The sequence below is a fragment of the Cetorhinus maximus genome, chromosome 18, assembly GCF_964194155.1.
Source record: "Cetorhinus maximus chromosome 18, sCetMax3.hap1.1, whole genome shotgun sequence".
In the NCBI taxonomy this organism is placed as follows: Eukaryota; Metazoa; Chordata; class Chondrichthyes; order Lamniformes; family Cetorhinidae; genus Cetorhinus; species Cetorhinus maximus.
Genome location: NC_135896.1, coordinates 53,316,091 through 53,339,519, shown reverse-complemented (window position 1 = coordinate 53,339,519; position 23,429 = coordinate 53,316,091). Strand labels below are relative to the sequence as shown.

The following is a 23,429-nucleotide window of genomic DNA, read 5'->3' as shown; positions in this document are numbered from 1 at the left end:
TACTGGCTAGAAAAGATTTTCTGAATACATGTTTAAAATTCCTCTATTATTACTGCCCTTTTGTTTCTATCTTTTCAGCAATTTGTTCTTTCTCCCTCTGAATGTTTGGGGTCTAAAGTATATACTCCCAGCAGCGTGATGGTCCCTCTTTTACTCCTCAGTTTAACCCAAAAGGCTTCATTTGATGCTCCTTCTAGCATATTATTCCTCCTTGCAGTTGTGTTTGTTTAGCTGATGCAAGCAAATTTTAAAATATAAAGCATTTAATGAACAGTGAATAAGAAAGTGTATTAGATATTATTTCAAATCATTCCACATTTATTAATGGTCAGTTATTTAGTTGCTATGTGGATAAAAAAGTTATAGTAAGAATTTGCTTTGAAAATACTGGTAAGTTCATGATACTAACCATCGATCGTGTGTGAAAAATATCTGAGCAATTTGTGGTGAGAAAGGGAGACGCCATCTGTTCCAAATCACAAGTTTCTGATCTAGATCCAGCATTCTGCCTTCAGCCTTGTCAAAAAAATTATCATGTCCATGACTCCCAGCTGTGTCATTAAATTGCTTGATTTACACCGTTAAGACAAATTAAGCTTCTCCAGCCATTTAAGGCTGGCCCTGTTAATGACACAGTTTATCCTGATATGTCATTCAATTTTGGAGGCCCAGAAAGGGAACATTTGAACTGCCACACTCCTGCACATAGTAAATTATGCCTAGAGGTTTATTAGCTTTAATTTTTCAGTTTATCCTCCCTCCTCTCCTCCAATCTTTCTTTATTTCTCTTTGACTCTAATCCTATTTCCTTTTCCATTGTTCACTCTCAATTCTTAAATTTAATTTGTTATGGAAATAACTTATTGGACCTGATGCTCAGGAAGTCACAGCTGCATCAGTGAGTGCGCCACACCAAGTCATTATCAATTTGCACTTCTGGCAACTGGCCATCAAGATGTGTCATTCCAGCAATTTATGGGCCATCATGTGATTTTTTTTTGAACGATTGAAGAGTATCAAGTATATCAATACCATATTAGATGTATTATGTATTCATACGTTAATTGCATTGATCTATTTCACCAGCCGGAACTAAAAGCTTTGTTGTCCGTAATACGGAGCAGCCTCAATCAGCAAGTTAAAAATACTGCTGAGCAAATAAAATTGATGGAAGCAGATATTTATGAGGCAAGTAGAAGACTTGAACAGGTTGAGATGGAAAACTGCAAACTGAAACTGGTGAGTAAAGATCTATTTAGTGATGCAAAGTCTTACCTTGACAAATAACTATACATATCCACATTTTACATGTATTTCCAACATCTACACAGCTGAATTTCTTCAAGCTGCCAAGGAGAAAATATTCCTGTATGACAGTAAAATAAAGCATATTCATTTTGATTTGAAAGAACAGCATGAGGAAAAAGTCACAGGAACTGCTGTTGTGGCCAGGCATTTATGGAGCACTCGAGTTGATATTAGTGCTTTTAGTTGAGAAAGATTAGAAATCGGACCCAAGTTTGTGTTCCTAATCACCATCAGTGAGTCCTCTGGGAAAATGTGCAGGACTAGGAGGACTACACTGAAGAAACTACACTTTAACAACTGCTTGTTTGAATTAACTTTTCCTTATTTTTCATTGGCAGTGCAACTTCCAACTGGCGAAGGCTATTGCCTCACTCAATGAAGGAGTAGGAAAGCAAAACGCAGCAAAGAAACAACAGGAGACAGAACTCCAAATCATTTATGGTGCATACCTGGGAAAAAAGCTGTTTTCTTTTTAAATAAGTTGACACAATATGCTGTAATGGTTTTAGTTCAAAAATTAAGTCACCTCTTAATTATTGAAGCTTACAGATGGTTCTTATTCCTAAATATTTCTCCCACAAATTAATAATTATGGTGCAAACTTTGATCATTAAAGCTTAGGTACCTTGGATGTAAATAATTTCATTATAATGAAATAAAGCATATTAAACACCTATTTATATCTAAAGCATATTGTTTAAAACATGCAGGTCAATTATATTTGAAATAGAGTTCAGAAACGATATAAACATGGTGTTCTATAATTTAAATGCTCCAGTTTTTGCTAGCATTGGTTTTCTTCACTTACATATGCACAATTTTATCATTTGCACTTCCAGTGTCCATTAAGCATTGCAGTTTAGCACATGTGCATGCACTGCTTGTCACTAATTCAAAAAGTTAAGAAAACTGTTTATACTTAATTCTACAAGGAATACTGCCTACATATGTTATAACAAAGCTCACTTTTTTCTTGGTTTTTAGGTAACCTTCAGAAAAACTGGACATTGGAGGCTAATGTTCATAAGGTAGCTGGTGACAAGGATTTATTTTTACATGTATTTATTGTGCACTTAATGTAAATATGTTTATCACAGTGACATAGAATTCACAAATGGTGTTGTTTCTTGCCACTTTTGCAGGAGCATGCAGCATGTGAACAGAGTGTACTGAATGTCATAGAGGAATTGATGAAGAAAATCTACCACAGAGAACAGAAGATTGGCAGCATTAGTGATCAGCTCAAGGAGTATTTAAGTAAACTGCAATCCTTTGTGGGAACCACTTCTATTGGTAGGCCACAGATAGGTTTTAATTAAAATTACTCTTAGTTGGATTAAATGTATTTTAAATTGTATTTTGTCTTTGAATCATAGAAGAAAGCAAGGAAATATGCATGATAGGACAAACCAAAACACTTCAATGATGTTCCATTATATGGGGTAAGAAAACATTGCTACGTTACATCACTAACTACATTTCAATAGAATACCATGGCCTGAATTTTTGCTCCTGGGTCAGGAGTGCAGAGTCGGGACAATTCGTGGCTCCACAAACCCGACCCAGGAAAAAGTGCCTGGAACTTTGGGTTTTCATTCTGGGGGCGGCGGGGGGGGGGGAACTACTTTGTCAAAGTAATGAAAGTAAAAACTGCCCTCCGACCCACCCCACCCCAGTATCCACCAAGGACAGACCTCATGATCCATGCTGAGATTAAATAAAGTCGTGTCTATTGATGAATTCACTATCTGAAAAAAATTACAATCCCATTCATCAAAACCTATTTATTATATTTAACTTCCTTTAATCCCTTAAAAAACAAGCATTGGGATTCATAGTCCCACTTCAAAGAGTTTATAACCACTTAGTCAATCAAACTATGAACTGACAGGCATTTCACTGTGATAATGCACAGCTGCAGTTTCTCTCAATCATTTCCAAGTTTATTTGTTTAAAGCACTTTGTAACCAAGTTTTCTGAAAAATATATTTACCTGATTTTGTTTTATGTTGTGTTCTGAATCATTATTTTTCAATTTAAAAGCTCAAAATTGTGATTTGAAGCATAGTCAAGGATCTTCTTGCCTCAAAAGTTTAATCCAAAGATTCACCTCAAATAATAGAAAGCTAACAGGATAAAGGTAGAGCAGCATATACTTAATGTGGCAAATGAGTAGCTCAGAAATACAGTGGAAAAAACATGGTGCAGGATTTTTCAGTTGGCGTGCGGCCCGACGTCATCGCGATGTTTCGTTCAATGGACGCACACTGCCAATATATAAACGGCCTATTAAGGCCATTAAGCAAGTAATTAATGTAATTGTTAACGCTGTCCGCCCAACCTTAAGGTTGGCGGGCAGGCGAAAGGGCCAAGCGGCCTTTGTTTTTTAGGAAACCTTGTCCATGAGCGGGATGAGTTTTCCTAAAGCCTTTTGTTAAATAAATAAAAAATTTCTCTGAGATCTAAAAACATGTCCCATCTCATGTGACAGAGTCACATGAGGTGACATGTTTAATTTTTTCCCACCATTTATTTAATTATTTCAATATCGATTCAATCCCCCCCGAGGCAGCGCCGTGCCTCAGGGAGATTGGAGCGCTGGCCCCAACTCTCCCTCCTCCACCGCCCGCACAAGTAGCACTGAGCGCTACGGCTCACATCTTACGCTGGGCGGGCCTTAATCCGCAACCACCCCGGTCTGAAAAATTCAGGCCTTGGACTCATTGTTAATGTGGTAACTTATTTTTCATCTTCATCTAATTTCTTAAAACTGTGGAGAGCTCCTGAAAGAAAATCAGAATCAATCTTCAATTTAGACAGTTTCTTCCAACTTTCTACCAATCAGCATGTTGAATGTACTGCCCTTCTGAAAAAACAGCCTATTGTTCATTATGGGAGAATTGACTAACAGTCTTTTTCCTGAGGTCAAGGAAATCTTTAGAAGCATTGGCAATTGCAAAAATTCAGAAATACAATGGTAAAATCAGTAGTGGAAAAGAAAAATATTGATTGAATTTGGACAGCTGCAGAACTACAAAGAGAAGCTACGATACTGCTTTTACATAAATCTTTCAAACCTTCACCATTTATATCTTCCCCACACAGGATAACAAAGAAGCTGCAATTTACATTTGTATTATCCATAGCGGCTATGTGAGATGTATTCAATTTACTTAAATAAAATTTCTTTTATGCATTTTAATGTTATTTTGTCAAAGCGTGTAAATAAAACATTACAATATTCATACTTATAAAGCAGACAGTACATCAACTGAACAAAGAAAGTAGTTTTGAAAGTAATTACACTGATATTTCTTCTCAGGCTGCTAGAATTATCTGTTTAAAACATCCATTGTTCTGATCTGTCTGCATTTCTATAATATCCCCTTTCTCAATGTCCATTGCCACCTTCTGACAATATCCTTGAAGGCTCTGTATATTTAGCAGTAAACAGGTAGAAAAGTGCTGGAGTGGGCACTAAAGCCAGCAGAGGCAAATCTTGGTCCAGTTTATCTAATCTGGAAATTGAGATTATTCCATAGGCATGCAACATCCAATGGCTGAACAGGACAACCAGCCTCTTCTTTTTGGTGATCAGATCCTTGTGTGTCTGTTAGTGAAGAGAACATTTTTAAGTCATTTTTGAAATTATATTTACTCCTATTGCAATTATAACACAACGCCATTTAATTTGATCTGCATTTCTAATCGAACTGGAGTGAAGGTTGAATTAGAAATTTCATTATACTTTTCCCCCCAATTAGAACTTCAATAATTCAGCAACATCCTAAAACTGCTTCTTAGCCGTTAATGGAGCTGATCATACTTATCACTCCTATGATTCCCTAAAAATTGTGTCATAACAAAGCTTCCAATCATCACAAATTAAAGTTACTGTTTATAAAGACGTAGGAGTAAAGAGTAGGCCATTTGGCGCATCCAGTCTGCTCCGCCATTCAATGAGATCATGGCTGATTTAATAATCCTCAACTTCACTTTCTTGCCTTTTCCCCATAATCTTTGATTCCCTTACTGATGAAAAATTTATCTCAGCCTTGAATATACTTAATGAACCAACCTCTACAGTCAATAATTCCACAAATTCACTACCCTCAGAGAAGAAATTCCTCCTCATTTCTGCCTTAAATGGGTGACTCCTTACTCTGATATTATGCCCTCTGGTCCTGGACTCTCCCACAAGGTGATACAACCTCTCAGCAACTACCCTGTCAAGCCCCCTAAGAATCTTATATGTTTCAATAAGGTTGCCTCTCATTCTTTTAAACTCCAATGAGTACAGGCCCAACAGACTCAACCACTCCTCATAAGAAAATCCCTCCATCCCTGGGATCAACCTAGTGAACCTTCTCTGGACTGCCTCCAATGCCAGTATATCTTTCCTTAGATAAGGGGACCAAAATTGTTCACAGTATTCTAGGTGTGGTCCAACTAGTGCCTTATATAGTTTTAGCAAGACTTCCCTATTTTTGTATACTCTATTCCTTTGAAATAAAGGCCAACATTCCATTTGCCTTCCCTATTACCTCCTGAACTTGTATATTAGCTTTTTGGGATTAATGCACGAGGGCTCCCAAAGCCCTCTGTGCTGCAACTTTCTCCATTTAAATAATATTCGGCTCCTCTATTCTTCCTGCCAAAATGCATAACCTTACATTTTCCCCACATTATATTCCATCTGCCAAGTTTTTGCCCACTCACTTAACCTGTCTATATCCCTCTGTAGACTCTTTGTGTCGTCCTCACCACTTGCCTTCCCACCTATTTTTCTGGCCTGCGCAAACTTGGTGATACTACATTCACTTCCCTCATCTAAGTCATTAATATATATTGTAAATAATTGTGGCCCCAGCACTGATCCCTGTGGCACTCCACTAGTTACAGGTTGCCATCCTGAAAATGCCCCCCTTATCCCAACTCTCTATCTTCTATTAGTTAGCCATTCCTCTATCCATGCTAATATACCACCCCCAACACCATGAGCTATTATCTTATTAAGGAGCCTTATGTGCGGTACCTTATCGAATGCCTTTGGAAATCCAAATATATTACATCTACTGGTTCCCCTTTATCTATCCTGCTTGTTATCTCCTCAAAGAATTCTAATAAATTTGTCAGGCATGATTTCCCCTTCATGAAGCCATGCTGACTCTGCTTGATTATATTATGCATTTCTAAATGCTCTGCTATTACATCCTTTATAATACTCTATTTTCCCAATGACGGATGTTAATTTTTATATAACAATTCTTCCAATAAAACCTTTGATTGCATATACTCTGTTTACAAAAGGTGAGCTTTACGTCTCAGTCCCATGTGCTATTGTAACTTAAATGTTTTCAATTGAAATGCTAAAAATTCTCCAAACTGTTGTATTGAGAAACAGTTTGTACACCATTAAATTTACAGTTCTCTAGAATTTGTGATATAGTGACAAATATCCTTCATAGTTTTTGATTCAAGTGCTCTAACTTACCTGTATTTCTGAAGCAGACATGTATACTGCCAAAGTTACCAAGGACAAGACTAGAATTATGTAAGGAAAAGCATAATCTAAAATAAATGTGTAGACCAAAAATTAGTTAATGGTTTTTTCTGTACATTATACATTTATACAGCATTATAATGTTGGATACTTTTTGCAAATAAGTCAACATACAATATCCATTATAATACTGTCATGAAGCTATTAATGTATAGAATATTATTGGAAATATTTTTCTTTTAAAATAGAGGTTTAGTCTGTGGGTGTGTCTTAATTGGATTAAAGACAGCTAGTCTGGATGCTTTGATGTGTACTAGTTTTGATATGTAAGAGAGATAGCGTGCATTAGCATTTTTTGAATAGAGTATTCAAGAAGTGGGGTGAAAACTGACACCTATCCAGCAGATACCAAGCAATTTGTTTATATTACTAATAAAATTGGTACTATGAAAGGGGTTTTATTGTTCCAGAGGTATAGTTCAGAGGTTGGTGATACAATGAGAATTTACACTCAATGAGTACTGGTTGGTATAACTTCAGTTTTTGGGTGTGCAGAGCAGGGGCAATGTGAGATCAAAAGGCAACTGTAAGCCTCCAACTGTCTCCACAGGAACCAAAGTGAAAAGAACCTCATTTTGAATTCATAAGGTGAAAATGCTTTGCCTGGTGTCTGGCTAAGTCTATGGGTTGCTGTTGCCTTAATAGAGATTAGTTTGTGAATTTGTTCAAAGTTGTGATGGTAGTAATTTGTAGCCATGTGTATATATATTTTAACCTATGTAAATTAATAAAATGTTTCATCTAGTTTAACGTAAAACCTCGAGAACTGGTGGTTTGATTCCTGAATTTAGAGTCACATCTCAAACATAACACTTAAACTTATAGGTCGTTTAACGTTTCCCTCTGGGATTTTTAAATAACTCAGCTTTACCAACTGCATCAGTCATAATACGTATAATTATTGACTGTATGTTGACTTATTTACCACATATATACATTTAAACAACATTTGATATGAACTCGCTCTCATCTATTAAATACACAGACAAATAGACACATAATTATATGGTAACTCACTAGGAACAACCATAACGAGGGAACCTAAATCTGGGATGAAATGACCCTAAACAGCCTTAAATTCTCAGCCTAAATTGACTTGTACAGAAAAGGAAAACAGGCTTTAGAAGTGTACCTTTCAATGTTTAATCTTAACTTCTAACTGGTTAAGGGAACAGTATTAACACTGTCCACAGAACCATCTGCCAGCTGGACTATAAACTGTTCCAATTGAGTACAGCATCAATATAGGGGTGAATTTATAAGTTGCGGAGAACTGATTTTAATTTTTTTCTTTAAATCTTAGGCCATGGCATTATATCTTTAATAATTCAATGTAATTTTTTTCCTGTAACTCTTTTTGAGCAGAACAAGCAAACTAACAGCTGCTTTTGGTAGTTAAAAATGTACTTTGGAAAGAAATATTCAGCACCAAATCACCTCCAAGAAAAAACTGCACATAAACTGAATTACTTCTGCAGATACATTTGTGTAATTAATGAAGAATAGTGGGTGGTGATGTAAAAAACCTCTGTGGAATCTCCAGATGCTTATATATTGCAATGCGGGGCTGATAGAAGAGCCAAGGCTGAACAATAAGCTGACCCTCAACTTAAGGTGATCTCATTTATATGTGATGATAGTGCTCCCAGTGCACTCCTAGTATGCAAGGGAATTGGAGGCAGGATAGGGCATGCACCATCTCCTCACCATTAAATCTGCCCTATGGTAAGAAATGGCTACAGCAGGTTAAAGGACTTAAATTGCTCCTTTCAAGGAAGTTGATTTGGAAGATCCTTGAAAAATGGATACTTATTTTTGGAGCTGAAGGCATGTAGTTAACATACGAATTAGGAGCAGGAGTATGCCACTCAGTTCCTCGAGTCTGCCCTGCCATTCAATAAGATCATGGCTAATCTCTTTATAACGTCAACTCCACATTCCATCTAGCCCCAAAAACCTTTCAACCCCTTTCTTATCAAGAATCTATCCAACTCTACCTTAAAAATATTCAAAGACTCTGCTTCCACCACCTTTAGGGGAAGAGAGTTCCAAAGATTCACAACCCTCAGAAAAAAATTTCTCCTCATCTGTCTTAAATGGGTGACCCCTTATTTTTAAACAGTGACCCCTAGTTCTAGATTCTCCCACAAAAGGAAACATCCTTTCCACATCCTGTCAAGACCCCTCAGGATCTTATATGTTTCAGTCAAGTTGCCGCTCACTCTTCTAAATTCCAGCAGATACAAGCCTAGCCTGTCCGACCTTTCCTCACAAGACAACCCACCTATTCCGGGTATTAATCTACTAAACCTCCTCTGAACTGCTTCCAATGTATTTACATACTTCCTTAAATAAAGAGACCAATACTGCATACAGTGCTCCAGATGTGATCTTACCAGTACCTTGTACAACTGAAGCATAACTTTCCTACATTTGTATTTCAATTCTTCTCACATTAAACGATAACAATCTATTAGCTTTCCTAATTACTTGCTGTACCTGCATACTTGGCTTTTATGATTCATGCACTAGGACACCCAGGTCCCTCTGCATCTTAGAGCTCTGCAATCTCTCACCATTTAGATAATATGCTTTTCTATTCTTCCTGCCAAAATGGACAGTTTCACATTTGCCCACATTAGACTCCATTTGCCTGATCTTTGCCCACTCACTTAACCTATCTATGTCCCTTGTAGCCTCCTTATGGCCTCTTCACAACTTACTTTCCTACCTTATTTTGTGTCATCAGTAAATTTAGCAACCAAACCTCCAGTTCCTTCATCCAAGTCATTTATATAAATTGTAAAAAGTCGAGGTTCCAGCACTGATCCCTGTGACACACCACTCTTTGCCAACCAGAAAATGATCCATTTATGCCTACCCTGTTTCCTGTTTGCTAGCTAATCTTCTATCCATGCCAATGTTACCCCTACATCATGAGCTTTTATTTTCCACAATAACCTTTGATGTGGCATCTTATCAAATGACTTCTGGAAACCTAAGTACATTACATTCACCAGTTCCCCTTTATCCACAGCACATGTGACTCCTTCAAAGAACTCCAATAAATTGGTTAGACATGATTTCCCTTTCACAAAAACATGTTGACTCTGCCTACCTTGAATTTTTCTAAGTGGCCTGCTATAAAATTTTCATAATAGCTTCTAACATTTTCCCTAAGACAGATGTTAAGCCAAAGGGCCTGTAATTTCCTGCTTTCTGTCTCCCACCCTTTTTGAATAAAGGAGTTACATTCGCCATTTTCCAACCTAATGGAACCTTCCCTGAATCTAGTGAGTTTTGGAAAATTAAAGTCAATGCATCAACTTTCTCACAAGCCACTTATTTTAAGACCCTAGGATGAAGTCCATCAGGACCCAGGGACTTGTCAACCGCAGCTGCAACAATTTGCTTAGTATCACTTCCCTGGTGATTGTATTTTTCCTGAGTTCCTCCCTCCCTTCCATTTCCTGATTTACAGTTAGTTCTGGGTCTTATTTGTACCCTCTGTAGTGAAGACCATTGCAAAACATCTGTTCAATTCATCTGCCATCTCCTTATTTTCCATTATTAATTCCCCAGACTCACTTTCTATAGGGTTAATGCGCACTTTAATTCTTTTCTTATTTAAATATCTATAGAACCTCTTACTATGTTTTTATATTTCTGCTAACTTTCTCTCGTATTCTAATATTTTTCCTCCATATTAATCTTTTAGTCTTTCTTTGCTGTTCTTTATACTCTGTCCAGTCTTCAGACCTGCCACCTATTCTTGTGCAATTATTTGTTTTTTCTTTAAGTTTGATACTATCTTTAACTTTTTTAGTTAACCACAGATGGTGGATCCGCCCCTTCAATTTTTCTTTACTGCTGGAATCTATCCTGAATATTCTGAAATATCCCTTTACATGTCTGCCACTGCATCTCTATTGACCAATCCCTTGATCTCACTTGCCAGTTCACTTTAGCTATTTCTGCTTTCATGCCCTCATAATTACCCTTATTTAAGTTTAAATTACTAGTCTTGGACCCACCCTTCTCTCCCTCAAATTGTAAGTAAAATTCAGTTATCTTATGATAGTTGCTACCTAGAGGCGCCTTCATTATGAGATCATTAATTAATCCTGTCTCATTGCGCAATACCAGGTCTAGTATTGCCTGTTCTTTGGTTGGCTCCAGAACATGCTGTTTTAAGAAACTATACCTATAACACTCTTATGAACGCATCTAGGCTACCTCTGCCCAAGTGATTTATATGGTCTATATATAGATTGAAATCCCCCATGATTATTGTCATACCTTTCTAACAAGCTCACATTATTTCTTCTTTTATACCCGTTCTACCATATGGTTACTGTTAGGAGGCCTGTAACCACTCCCACAAGTGACTTCTTGCCTTTATCAATTCTCATCCATACCCAAACCCTTTCTCCATCCTGGTTTTCTGAACTTAGGTCATACCGCTCTATTCTGTTGATACCATCATTAATTAACAGCGCCACCGCTCCATTTTTTCCTAGCTTCTTATCCTTCCTAAATGTCATGTACCCTTCAATATTGAGGTCCCAATCTATGTCATCCTGCAGCCATGTCTCTGTAATGGCTATCAGATCATATTTATTTCTATTTGCGCTCGCAGTTCATCTGTTTTGTTACGAATGCTATGTGCATTCAGATACAGAGCTTTCAGATTTGCCCAGCCTGGATGAAGGTGGCAGAAACAGTCATGAGAAAAGGAACAAAGGAAAGAGAGCATGGTATGATTAGTTGCTTTGAACACCTAGGAAGGGTCAAAGACCAGGAGAATGGATAATGTATTGTGGTCATGGACTTGGAATAAGTCTTTCATGACATGGAAAAATGAATGAAACAGCAAGTAAAATTTATTACAGGAAACAAGATTTCTTTATCTGACAATGATAGTTATTAAATACCAAAAGCCTCAAAACATGTTGCAACAAACTAACATTATAAACAAAATTTCTTTTGGCCATTAATTGAAATCAAGTAAGCTGTGGCAAAACTTTCAGTCAGCGAAGTTTTAGTATAGCTAGATCCAAAGATAGCATCCAAACATGAAAAAGTACTTACAAAGTAGGCCTGCTCCAACTGCCTGAAGCACTGTAAGAATAGGGAAAAAGTATAGGGCTGCATAAATACTTTTAAATCGATCAGATTTTCCAAGACCACAGGCAATCTTTTTAACCAGGAGTGGACGAAGCAGCATCATAAAAACCAGGCAAAAGGCGTAGTATATGAAGATGATAGTGTATCTGAAAACAAACAGACAAGATTGACCACAGGAACAACCATGAGCAGTTAATGAAGTTGAGATTCTCATTTTTCAGAAAGCTGCTCCCAATTAAGATTTGTATTCAGTCTTATCAGGGTCGTTGAGCCATTGCTCATTCTCTAAAAGCTAACAGTGCATTTGCCTCTGTAAATGGAAATGGGAAAAATGGCAGATACTCTGTGTTCTATTTCAGGAAACCAGTTGGTGAAGGACAGTACTGGAACCAATTCTTAGTCTTACATTTATTTACAGAGTTAAACACTGCAAGTTCCTAACTCAACCACCCTACAATTTTAATAAGTGCATCTTTAAAGTGAATCTTTAAGTGAAGCCACAGTTAGTGCCTACCACCTGCATAAAATTAAACACAGTTAATAAATAATTAACACTATTATAGTTTTTTTTATCTACATGTATGTACACTGGAGGACTGCACGGAGCTCTCACCTGTCTGGAAAATATTTTATGTCAAACTGATGCTTACATTTATGGAAGTAAATAAATTAATATAACCATAAAGTGAGCATATTAATGTTTTACTGAAAATCATATACTTACAAAGGGAATACAGCTTCCTGTGTACAGTGCAATGTGTTGATATAATCTGGACTTGGATTATAAAGCATTGTATACCAATCTGAAAGCGTCTTCACACGGCAGGACCGAATTTTTAGCTGTCCTATTGGATCATTCACCAACAATGTAACAATAGCTGCAACAGTGCATTCCAATAATGCAGTCACATGCTGAAAAAGTGCACTGGAACTGTAGAAAAAAAGAGTATCAGGAATTGTTAAGGTGAACTTCAGTCTTTTTAAAATACTGACAATAGATTTCACCTGCATCATATGAGGAATGCAAATGGTAAAAACAGAAAATTAGAGGCTGTTCGCATTAGGGCAAAGGAGATTTTGGGGTGATTTAAAAGTATAAAGGAATGCGATAGAGCAGATAGAAGTAGGCTTTTTACCATGATTGAGGGAGGTCTAGATCACAGGAAATAATAGATGTAGACAGCAAGAGGAGCAACACAAAGTAAAACAAGGAAGTGGACCTGGGGAGAACGAGATGGGTGACTCAGGATAAAACAAAGACCTAGAGTGGGCCAGCGAGAGGAGCGATCCAGGATAAAACAAGGGTTTTAAATTGAATAGTGGGGGCAAGGGATCAAATTTGGAAAGATGTGGTAAACCAAAGAGTAGAGACAAAGCAAGAGAGACAGGTATTAATATGGGAAATGATAGAGAGACTGTGACAGGAAGGGACAGAGTTCAAATCTAAGCATAAATCAGCAGATAAGGCTAGGTGTACAAGGATAATAAAAGGACAACACTAAAGGCTCTGCATCTAAATGCACGAAGCATTCAAAACAAAACAGATGAACAGATAGCGCAAATAGAAATAAATAAGTACAAACTGATAGCCATTACAGAGACATGGATGCAGGGTGACATAGATTGGGACCTGAATATTGAAGGGTATGTGACAATTAGAAAGGACAGCAAGTCAGGAAAAGGTGGAGGTGTGGCTCTGTTAATTAATGATGGTATTAGAACACTAGAAAGGGATGATCTAAGTTCAGGAAACCAGGATGTAGAAGTGATAAAAGTAAAAAACTGCGGATGCTGGAAATCCAAAACAAAAACAAAAATACCTGGAAAAACTCAGCAGGTCTGGCACCATCTGGGGAGAGGAACACAGTTAACGTTTCGAGTCCAAATGACCCTTCAACACAACTAAGGAAAAATAGAAGAGAGGTGAAATATAAGCTGGTTTAAGGGGGGGGTGGGACAAGTAAAAGTGGTTTGGGTTCAGATGAGGAATGATAGAGGCAAGAAGTCGCCTGTGGGAGTGGTGTACAGGCCCCCTAATTGTAACTACACAGTAGGGCAGGGTATATAAAAAAAGAGATAATGGGAGCTTACCAGAAAGGTACAGCAATAATTACGTGGAATTTCAATCTACATATAGACCGGAAAAATCACTTGGGCAAAGGTAGCATAGATGAGGAGTTAAGAGAATTTTTCTTGGAACAGCACATTCTGGAGCCAACCAGAGAGCAGACTATACTAGACCTCGTTTTGAGCAACAAGATAGGATTATTTGATGGCCTCCTAGTGAAGGCACCCCTAGGTAGCAGCGATCATAATATGATTGAATTTTACATTCATTTTGAGGGAGAAACGAGTGCATCCAAGACTAGTATTTTAAACTTAAGGGCAATAATGAGGGCATGAAAGCAGAGCTAACTAAAGTGAACTGGCAAATGGGGTTAAGGGATATGTTAATAGAAGTTCAGTGGCAGACATTTAAAGGGATATTTCAGAATACACAGAATATATACATTCCGATGAGAAAGAAAAATTCCAAGGGAAGGGCCCACCATCCACAGTTAACTAAAATGTTAAAGGGAGTATCAAACTTAAAGAAAAAGCATATAATTATGCAAATACAGGTGGCAGGTCAGAAGATTGGAAAGAATATAAAGAACAACGAAGAATGACAAAAAGATTAATAAAGAGGGAAAAATTAGAATTTGAGAGAAAGCTAGCTGGTAATATAACGGATAGTAAGAGTTTCTATAGATATTTAAATAATAATTAACAAAATGAGTGTTGGTCCTATAGAGAGTGCATCTGGGGAATTGATAATGGAAAGATGGCGGATGAATTAAACAGGTATTTTGCTTCAGTTTTCACTATAGAGGACACAGGTAACATCCCAGAACTAGCTGTAAAGCAGGAAATGGAAGAGAGGGAGGAACGCGGGAAAATTACAATCACCAGGGAAGTGGTATTGAGCAAATTGTTGGGGCTGCGGGCTGGCAAATCCCCAGGTGTGGATGAACTTCACCCTAAGGTCTTGAAAAAAGTGGCTAGTGAGAAAGTTGACGCACTGGTTTTAATTTTCCAAAATTCCCTAGATTCAGGGAATGTTCCATTAGATTGGAAAATAGCAAATATAACTCCTTTATTCAAAAAGGGAGACAGAAAGCAGGAAACTATCGGCCAGTTAGCCTAACATCTGTCATAGGGAAAATGTTATAAGCTATAAGATGTTGTAGCAGGTCATTTAGAAAAATTCAAGGCAGTCAGGCAGAGCCAACATGGTTTCGTACAAGGGAAATCATGTTTAACCAATTTATTGGCGTTCTTTAAAGGAGTCACATGTGCTGTGGATAAAGGGGAGCTGCTGGATGTACTGTACTTAGATTTCCAGAAGGCATTTGATGAAGTGCCACACCAAAGGTTATTGCAGAAAATAAAAGCTCATAGTGTAGGGGGTAACATTGGCATGGATAGAAGATTGGCTAACTAACAGGAAGCAGGGAGTTGGCATAAATGGGTCTTTTTCTGGTTGGCAGGATGTGACGAGTGATGTGCCACAAGAGTCAGCACTGGGGCCTCAACTTTTTAGAATTTATATCAATGACTTAGATGAAGGGACTGAAGGAACAGTTGCTAAATTTGCTGACAACAGAAAGATAGGTAGGGAAGTAATATGTGAAGAGGACATAAGGAGGCTACAAAGTGATGAAGTTAGGTTAAGTGAGTGGGCAAAGATCTGGCAAATGGAGTATAATGTGAGCAAATATGAAATTGCTCATTTTGACAGGAAAAATAAAAAATAAGCTTAATATCTAAATGGTCTGAGATTCAGAGGGATCTGGGTGTCCTAGTGCATGAATCACAAAAGGTTAGTATGTAGGTACAGCAGGTAATTAAGAAAGCTAATAGAATGTCATCATTTATTGCGAAGGGAATTGATTACAAAAGTAGGGAGGTTATGCTTCAGTTGTACAGGGCATTGGTGAGACCACATCTGGAGTAGTGTACACAGTACTGGTCTCCTTATTTAAAGTAAGAAGTAAATGTGTTAGAAGCAGTTCAGAGAAGGTTTACTAGACTAATACCAGGATTGGGTGGGTTGTCTTATGAGGAAAGGCTGGACAGGTTAGGCTTGTATCCACTGGAATTTAGAAGAGTAAGCGGTGACTTAATTGAAACCTTTATAATCCTGAGAGCTCTTGACAGTGTGGATGTGGAGAAGGTGTTTCCTCTTGTGGGAGAATCCAGAGCTAGGGGTCACTGTTTAAGAATAAGGGGTCGCTTATTTAAGACATGGATGAGGAGAATTTTTTTTTCTCAAGAGGGCTGAATGTCTTTGGAACTCTATTCCTCAAAAGGCTGTGGAAGCAAAGTCTTTAAATATTTTTAAGGCAGAGCCAGAGAGATTCTTGATTAATAAGGGGTGAAAGGTTATCGGGGTAGGCAGGAATGTGGGGTTGAGGTTACAATCAGATCAGCCATGATCTTATTGAATGGCGGAGCAGGCTCGAGGGGCCTACTCTTCCTAATTCGTATGTTCAGACCAGCAGGAGAGCAAGAAGGGCGACCCAGGATAAAACAAGGCACAAGAGTGGACCTATGGGACATCGAGAGGAACAACCCAGGATAAAACAAGGCACAAGAGTGGATGTGTGGGAGAGCAATGGGAGCCGGAGCTTCAAGATCAACAAAGAAAATCAAGGAGTGACCTCACAAGACAGCAAGAAGGGATAAGTATTACAGTTTTAGTTTTGCTTTTTAAGCTAGGGAGATGTATCAAATTCAAAGTTAGGAATGTGTGACTTACTCTCAAGGGCAGCGAGCAATGGGCAATAAATGCTGGCCCAGCCAGCAAACCCCATATCCCATAAATGAATAAAAAAAACTATTGCTTTACTAGACAAATTAATCTATAGAACTAAAAATAATCGACTGAATATAATTTTATTGAATTAAATAAGTAAACAGGTTAGGTAGACATGGCAGAGCAGCTAGTGTGCCATAACAGCAACATGTGGGCGTTTCTGGGCAGCACTGCGGTCCCGGACAATCACATCAGCTAAAAGTGTCTGTAGCTCAAGGAACTTCAGAATCTGTGCAGCAGACATTGTGGGGCATTAGGAAGGAGTGAAAGAGTTACTTGCAACACTTTGTTTGGGACACAGTCATACCCCTTAGGTTAAGAACATAAGAAACAGGAGCTGGAGTAGACCAAATGACCCATTGAGCCTGTTCTGCCATTCAAGATGATCATGGCTGATTTTTGGCTTCAACTCCCCATATCCCTTGATTCCCTAAGTGACCAAAAATCAACCCATCTTAGCCTTAAATATATTCAACGATGGAGCATCCACCGCCTTCTGGGGTAGAGGGTTCCAAAGATTCACAAGCCTTTGAGTGAAGAAATTTCTCCCCACCTCAGCCTTAATGATCAGCATCTTATCCTGAAACTCTGCCCCTTTGTTCCAGATTCCCCAGCCAGGAGAAATGACATTTCAGTGTCTATCCTGTCATACTTCTTAAGTATATCTCAATGAGATCACCTCTCATTCTTCTAAACTCCAAAGAATATCATAAAATCATAGAATAGGTATAGCAAAGAAGGCAGCCATTTGGCCAGTCACGTCTGTGCTGCTCCCTGAAGGAGCAATTCACCTAGTGCCAATCCCATCCTTTTCTCCAGCCCTGTACTTTTTCCATTTCAGATAACAATCCAATTTCCTTTTGAAAGCCTCCACTGACCCTGTCTCCACCTTACTCTCAGGCAGTGCATTACAAATCCTAACCACTCACTGCATGAAAAAGTTTTTCCTCATGTTGCCATTGCTCCTTTTGCCAATTACCTCACATCTCTGCCATCTGGTTCTCGATCCTTCCACCAATGGGAACAGTTTCTCCCTATCAACTCTGTCCAGACCCTTCATGATTTTGTATACCCTATCAAATCTCCACTCAACCTGTCTTCTCAAAAGGAGAACAATCCCAACTGCTCCAATCTATCCATATAACTGAAGTTCCTCATCCTTAAAACCATCCGAAAAAAGTGAGAGTGGAAATTGCAGTCTTTTCTGCACTCTCTCTAATGCCTTCACATACTTCCTAAAGTGCAGTGCTCAGAACTGGACACAGTTCAGACCAACCCAGTGATTTATACAGGTTTTACATAACTTCCTTGTTTTTGTACTCTATGTCTCTATTGAGAAAGCTCAGGATACCATATGCTTTATTAACTGCTCTCAACCGTCTGCCACCTTCCTTGATTTAGACACGTCTACACCCAGGTCCCTCTGCTCCTGCACCCACTTTGGAGTTATACCCTTTATTTTGTATTATCTCGCTATGTTCTTCCTACCAAAATGAATTACTTCACACTTCTCTGCATTAAATTTCATCTGCCACTTGTCCACCACTCCGCCAACCTGTGTATGTCCTTTTGAAGTTCGACAATATCCTTCTCATGGTCCACAATACTTGCAAGTTTCGTATCACCTGCAAATTTTGAAATTGTGCCCTGTACACCAAGGTCTAGGAGTCCTAACACCAATCACTGGTGAACTCTACAATAACCCTTCCTCCTGTCCGAAAAACCGTTCACCGCTACTCTTTGTTTCGTGTCATTCAGCCAATTTTGTATCCATGTTGCTTCTGACCCTTTGATTGCGTGAGCTCTAACTTTGCTCACAAGTCTGTTGTATGGCACTTCATCAAATGCCTTTTGGAAGTTCATGTACACCACATCAATAGCATTACCCTCATCAACCCTCTTTGTCACCTCATGAAAAAAACCAAGTTAGTTAAACACGATGCCCTTAACAAATCCATGCTGGCTTTCCTTAATTAACCTGCATTTCCCCAAATGACTATTAATTTTGTTCCAAATAATAGTTTCTAAAAATTTCAACATTGACCAGGGTAAACTGACCGGCCTATAGTTGCTGGGCTTATCTTTACACCCTTTTTGAACAAGGGTATAAAATTTGCAATTTGCCAGTCCTCTGGCACCATCCCAAAGTCTAAGGAAGATTGGAAAGTTACGGCCAGTGCCTCTGCAATTTCCACACACTTTTTTCGGATGCATCTCATCAGATCCTGGCCTTATCAACTTTAAGGACAGGCAGCCTGTCCATTACCTCTTTATCAATTTTAAACATTTCAAGTGTCTGAATTATCTCCTCTTTCAATATGACTTTAGCAACATCTTCTTCCTTAGTAAAGAGAGATGCAAAGTATTAATTTAATACCTCAGCCATGCCCCTGCCTCCATTTGTAAATCCCTTTTTTGGTCCTCAATCAGCCCCACTCCTCCTCTTACCACTTTTTTACTATTTATATGCCTATAGAAGACTTTTAGATTCTCTTTTATGTTAGATGCCGGTCTCTTCTCATGCTCTCTCTTATGTGCTTTTTCTAATTCCCTTCTGAACCTTCTAAATTTGGCCTGGTTTTCAATTGACCAATTTATCCCTACTCTTTGCATTCTGTCTGTTATCCAATTCTCTATCTATGCTTAATATTACCCCCAACTCCAAGAGCCCCCATCTTGTCTTTTAACCTTTTGTGTCGTACTTTAACGAATGTCTTTTAGAAATCCAAGAATCTATTGGTTCCCCTTTATCTACCCTACTAGTTACATCCTCAAATTTGTCAATCATCATTTCCCATTACCAAAACCATGCTGACTTTGTCTGATCATACTATGGCTTTCTAAGTGCATTGTTACTATTTCCTTAATAACAAATTCCAGCACTTCCCTGATGACTGATGTCAGGGTAACTGGCCTGTCGTTCCCTTTCTCTCCCTCTTTCGTGAATAACAGTATTAAATTTGCTAACTTCCAATCTGCTGGGACCATTTCAGAATCTAGGAAATTCTGGATAATCGTTGCCAGCGTATCTAAACTCTCCACAGCTATCTCTTTTCCAACCCTAGGATGTAGGCCAGCAGGTCCTGGGGATTTGTCAGATTTTAGTTCCTTACTTTCTCCATACTTATTTATCTGCTGATATTAATTAATTTAATTTCCTCACTCTTTTTAGCCCCTAGGCTGCTCTCTATTTCTAATATGTAACTTGTGTCTTCTACTGTGAAGACAAAATATTTTTTCAATGTCTCTGACATTTTCTCATTCCCTGTGATAGTTTCTCCTGTCGCTGCTTCCAAGGGACCAACATTTACTTTAGTTACTCTGCCTTTTTATATACTTGTAAAAGCTCTTACAATCTGTTTTTATATTCTTGACTAGTTTATCTCATAATCTATTTTTTCCTTTACATCAATTTTTTGGTGGCCCTTTGCTGGTTTCTAAAACACTCCCAATCCTCAGGCTTACTAATATCCTTTGCAACATTTAACGCCCGTCTTTTAAGCTAATACAATCCTTAACCCCTGTAGTAAGCCATGGATGGATCTTTCTCGCTGAGGTTTTGTGTTTCATTAAATGTATTTTTGTTGAATATTTTGAATTGTTTCTTTAAATGCTTCCCACTGTTCATTTACCACCATAAATTTTAGTCTGTTTACTCAATCAACCTTAGCCAGCTTTCCCCTATGTAATTGGCATTTTAAGTATAAGATTTTTGTTTGTGATTGGAGTGTGTCACTTTCAAATTTAATAAGAATTCAATTGTATTATGATCACTATTTCCCACTGGATCTTTTACTATGAGATTAGTAATTAATCCTGCCTCATTACACAATATAGATGTCACATAGCTTTGTCCCTAGTCACTTCCACAACATATTGCTCCAGGAAATTGTCACAAAAGCATTCTATGAACTCATCCAGACCACCTTGCCAATTTGATTGGTCCAGCCTATATGAAGATTAAAGTCCCCACAATTATTACATTGCTTTTGTTACAAACTTCAATAATTTCTTGTTTAATGATCTGTTCAATTGTATAACTACTGGTGGGGACCTATAAACTAATCCCACCAGTCTCTTCTGATTCTTGCTCTTAGGTTAACTTCATAGTTGGTCAATGGTCATGGACAGGAGGGTGTGGCAACAAGTCAGACAGATATGTGGATCCAGGATACAGTGGTAGAGGAGCCTCAGCCACTGATTTGGTCCAACTGGTACAAGGTACTTGCTGTTTATGTGAATGAGAATAGTGACTGCAAGGAGGATGGCAACTTAGCCATGGCACCATGGTGCAGATGCCATTCAAGTAGGGAGTGAAAAGGAACGTAGTAGCGGTAGCGACCAGAATAGTCAAGGAAATTGATACTGTTCTCTACAGCTGCAACCAGGAATTCCAAAGGATATCTCATGGCTATTGAAGAACTTAGAGGTGGAGGATCCAGTTATTGCGGTCCATATAGGAATCAATGACATAGGCAGAACTAAGATTGAGGTTCTACAGAGGGACTTCAAGGAACTGGCTTCTAAATTAATAAGGAGAACCTCAAGAGTAATAATCTCTGGATCATTACCTGATCGAAGTGCAAATTGGCATAGGGTCAAGTGGCTCCATCTGAATGCACAAAGCATTTGTAACAAGATAGCCAAACCAGTGGCATAAATGGAGACAAAATCAGAGTTATGGGTGCAAGGTAACCAGGATTTGTAAGTAAATATTCCAGACTATTTAACATTTCAAAAAGACAGGCAGAATAGAAAAGGAAGAGTAGCCCTGATAATAAAGGGTAACATATGAACAGCAGTAAAAATGGAGGTACAATGAGCATGGATGGGGATTAGGAATAAGAAAGATCAGAAACCTTGGTGGGAATAGTTTAAATAATGTTAGTTATCAGTTATACCACTGGACAGAACATTAAGGAAGAAATAATTGGAGCTTTTAACAAAAGCAATGTAATTACCATGAGGGGACTTGAATCTTCAAATAGACAAACACGGTCTGAAGGTATGTAGAGATGGTACTGCTGAGAGGCTTCTTTAATTGAACAACAAACTTTATTTTCAGAGCTGCTGGATTAGCTGCAGGCCTCTAGCAAGGCTACAATACTCTCTCTAGACTAGGAAAACTCCCCTTATAAACATCCCCACGCTCAGTGTTGATTGGCTGTTCTGCCAACGTGAACCTTACTCAGTAAGGCTGGCCTGAAAGCAACAATCATCACATCCCTCCCCCTTTAATTCCTTGTTTTACATTCCTTAGTTACACAAATTACTGATGGTGATTGGAAAACAATATCAAAAATCTTAGAAATAATCACACTGGCACTTTGTCATGAATTCAGATTATATACACATACATAGGTGCAGTAATTATAAATTAAGTCGTTGAGGGGGTTTTCTGTTGTGTAGAATGGCGTAATTCTATAGCCTGAAGCTCTCCTATAGGATCGGCACTAACAGGAACTACGATAAAGGTACCTCTTTTGGGCACAGGCAGTTCATTATTATTTGATTCAATGGAGACCTCAGATAGAACTATAACAGGTCGATCAGGTACTTCAGTGCTTACAGGTTCGATAATATTTCTTGGTGGCAACACTGACCGTGGAAGCAAATCCCTGCTCTTCAGGTGATCCACTTGTTTACGAATGATCCAGCCTTCCACATCTACTTGGTATGAAAGGGGTCTGGTCTCACAGCAATAATTCCTGGGATCCAACTTGGGCTGCTACCGAAGTTTCTTACATATGCAGCTTCATCTACTATAAATTTCCAGGCTCTGCTATGCAAACTGTTGCTTGTTTTCTGATTACCTTGGTTTTTCTCTACCCTCCCTAGCAAATTTGGAAATACGAGGCTCAGTCTTGTTCTGAGACAACGCTTCATAAGCAGTTCTGCTGGTGGAACTCCCAGTGTTGCATGTGGAGTCCTCCTGACAATTTTTTAGCTCTAACTTGAAAGTTTGGACAGCTCTCTCGGCTAGTCCGTTTGATGCTGGGTGGTAAGCCGCAGTTCTGATGTGTTTAATGCCATTTAGATTGGTGAAATTCTGAAATTCAACACTTGCAAATATGGCTGTATTGTCTGATACAATGACTTCGGGCAATCCATGAGTCGAAAAGCATTGGCGTAACCTTTCGATGGTAGCATGCAACGTAGTGGTTTCACCTCAAAATCTCCATCCATTTTGAGTGTTCGTCAATTATGAGCAAAAACGTTGTGCCCAGGAATGGTCTACACATGGTCTATACGGATCCACACCCGTGGTCGGCCCAGACATTCCCAAGGGTGTAGTGGGACTGTGGCACTGTTGATAGTGATTGACTAATTTCTCGATATCTGCATCTATACCAGGCCACCACACGTAACTCCAGGCGAGCATTTTAATTTTAATTTTAGAAATGCCAGGATGAGTGCTGTGTAATTCGGTTAGCAGTTCCCTGCCTGGTTCAGGAACGACTACTCTTGCTCCCCAGAGTACGATGCCATCCTGACAACTCAATTCGTATTTGTGGGTAAAAAAGTGGTTTCATTTCCTCGGAGACTGGCTCATTTAACCATCCTATAAGTACC

General features: G+C 38.5%; 2 protein-coding genes across 4 annotated transcripts in view; one reads left to right on the top strand and one right to left on the bottom strand.

Moving 5' to 3' along the window:
- The window catches only part of ccdc175 (coiled-coil domain containing 175), a 122,696-nt gene extending 119,637 nt beyond the window's left edge, over positions 1 to 3,059 (top strand). The window contains exons 16-20 of the mRNA XM_078562730.1: positions 1,087 to 1,239; positions 1,647 to 1,749; positions 2,293 to 2,336; positions 2,451 to 2,601; positions 2,685 to 3,059. Of these exons, the coding sequence (XP_078418856.1) occupies positions 1,087 to 1,239; positions 1,647 to 1,749; positions 2,293 to 2,336; positions 2,451 to 2,601; positions 2,685 to 2,734 (501 nt within the window). The 3' untranslated portion in view covers positions 2,735 to 3,059. The remainder of the gene's footprint in view (positions 1 to 1,086; positions 1,240 to 1,646; positions 1,750 to 2,292; positions 2,337 to 2,450; positions 2,602 to 2,684) is intronic.
- A 972-nt stretch (positions 3,060 to 4,031) lies between these two features.
- Positions 4,032 to 23,429, bottom strand: part of jkamp (jnk1/mapk8 associated membrane protein) — a 41,793-nt gene continuing 22,395 nt past the window's right edge. For 2 of the 3 annotated variants that reach the window (XM_078562736.1, XM_078562735.1), the window contains 4 exons: positions 12,723 to 12,929; positions 11,963 to 12,144; positions 6,803 to 6,879; positions 4,032 to 4,918 (listed from right to left, as the gene is read on the bottom strand). In XM_078562736.1, the coding sequence (XP_078418862.1) occupies positions 4,700 to 4,918; positions 6,803 to 6,879; positions 11,963 to 12,144; positions 12,723 to 12,929 (685 nt within the window). In that variant the 3' untranslated portion in view covers positions 4,032 to 4,699. The remainder of the gene's footprint in view (positions 4,919 to 6,802; positions 6,880 to 11,962; positions 12,145 to 12,722; positions 12,930 to 23,429) is intronic. The other variant, XM_078562737.1, reaches the window with a different exon arrangement.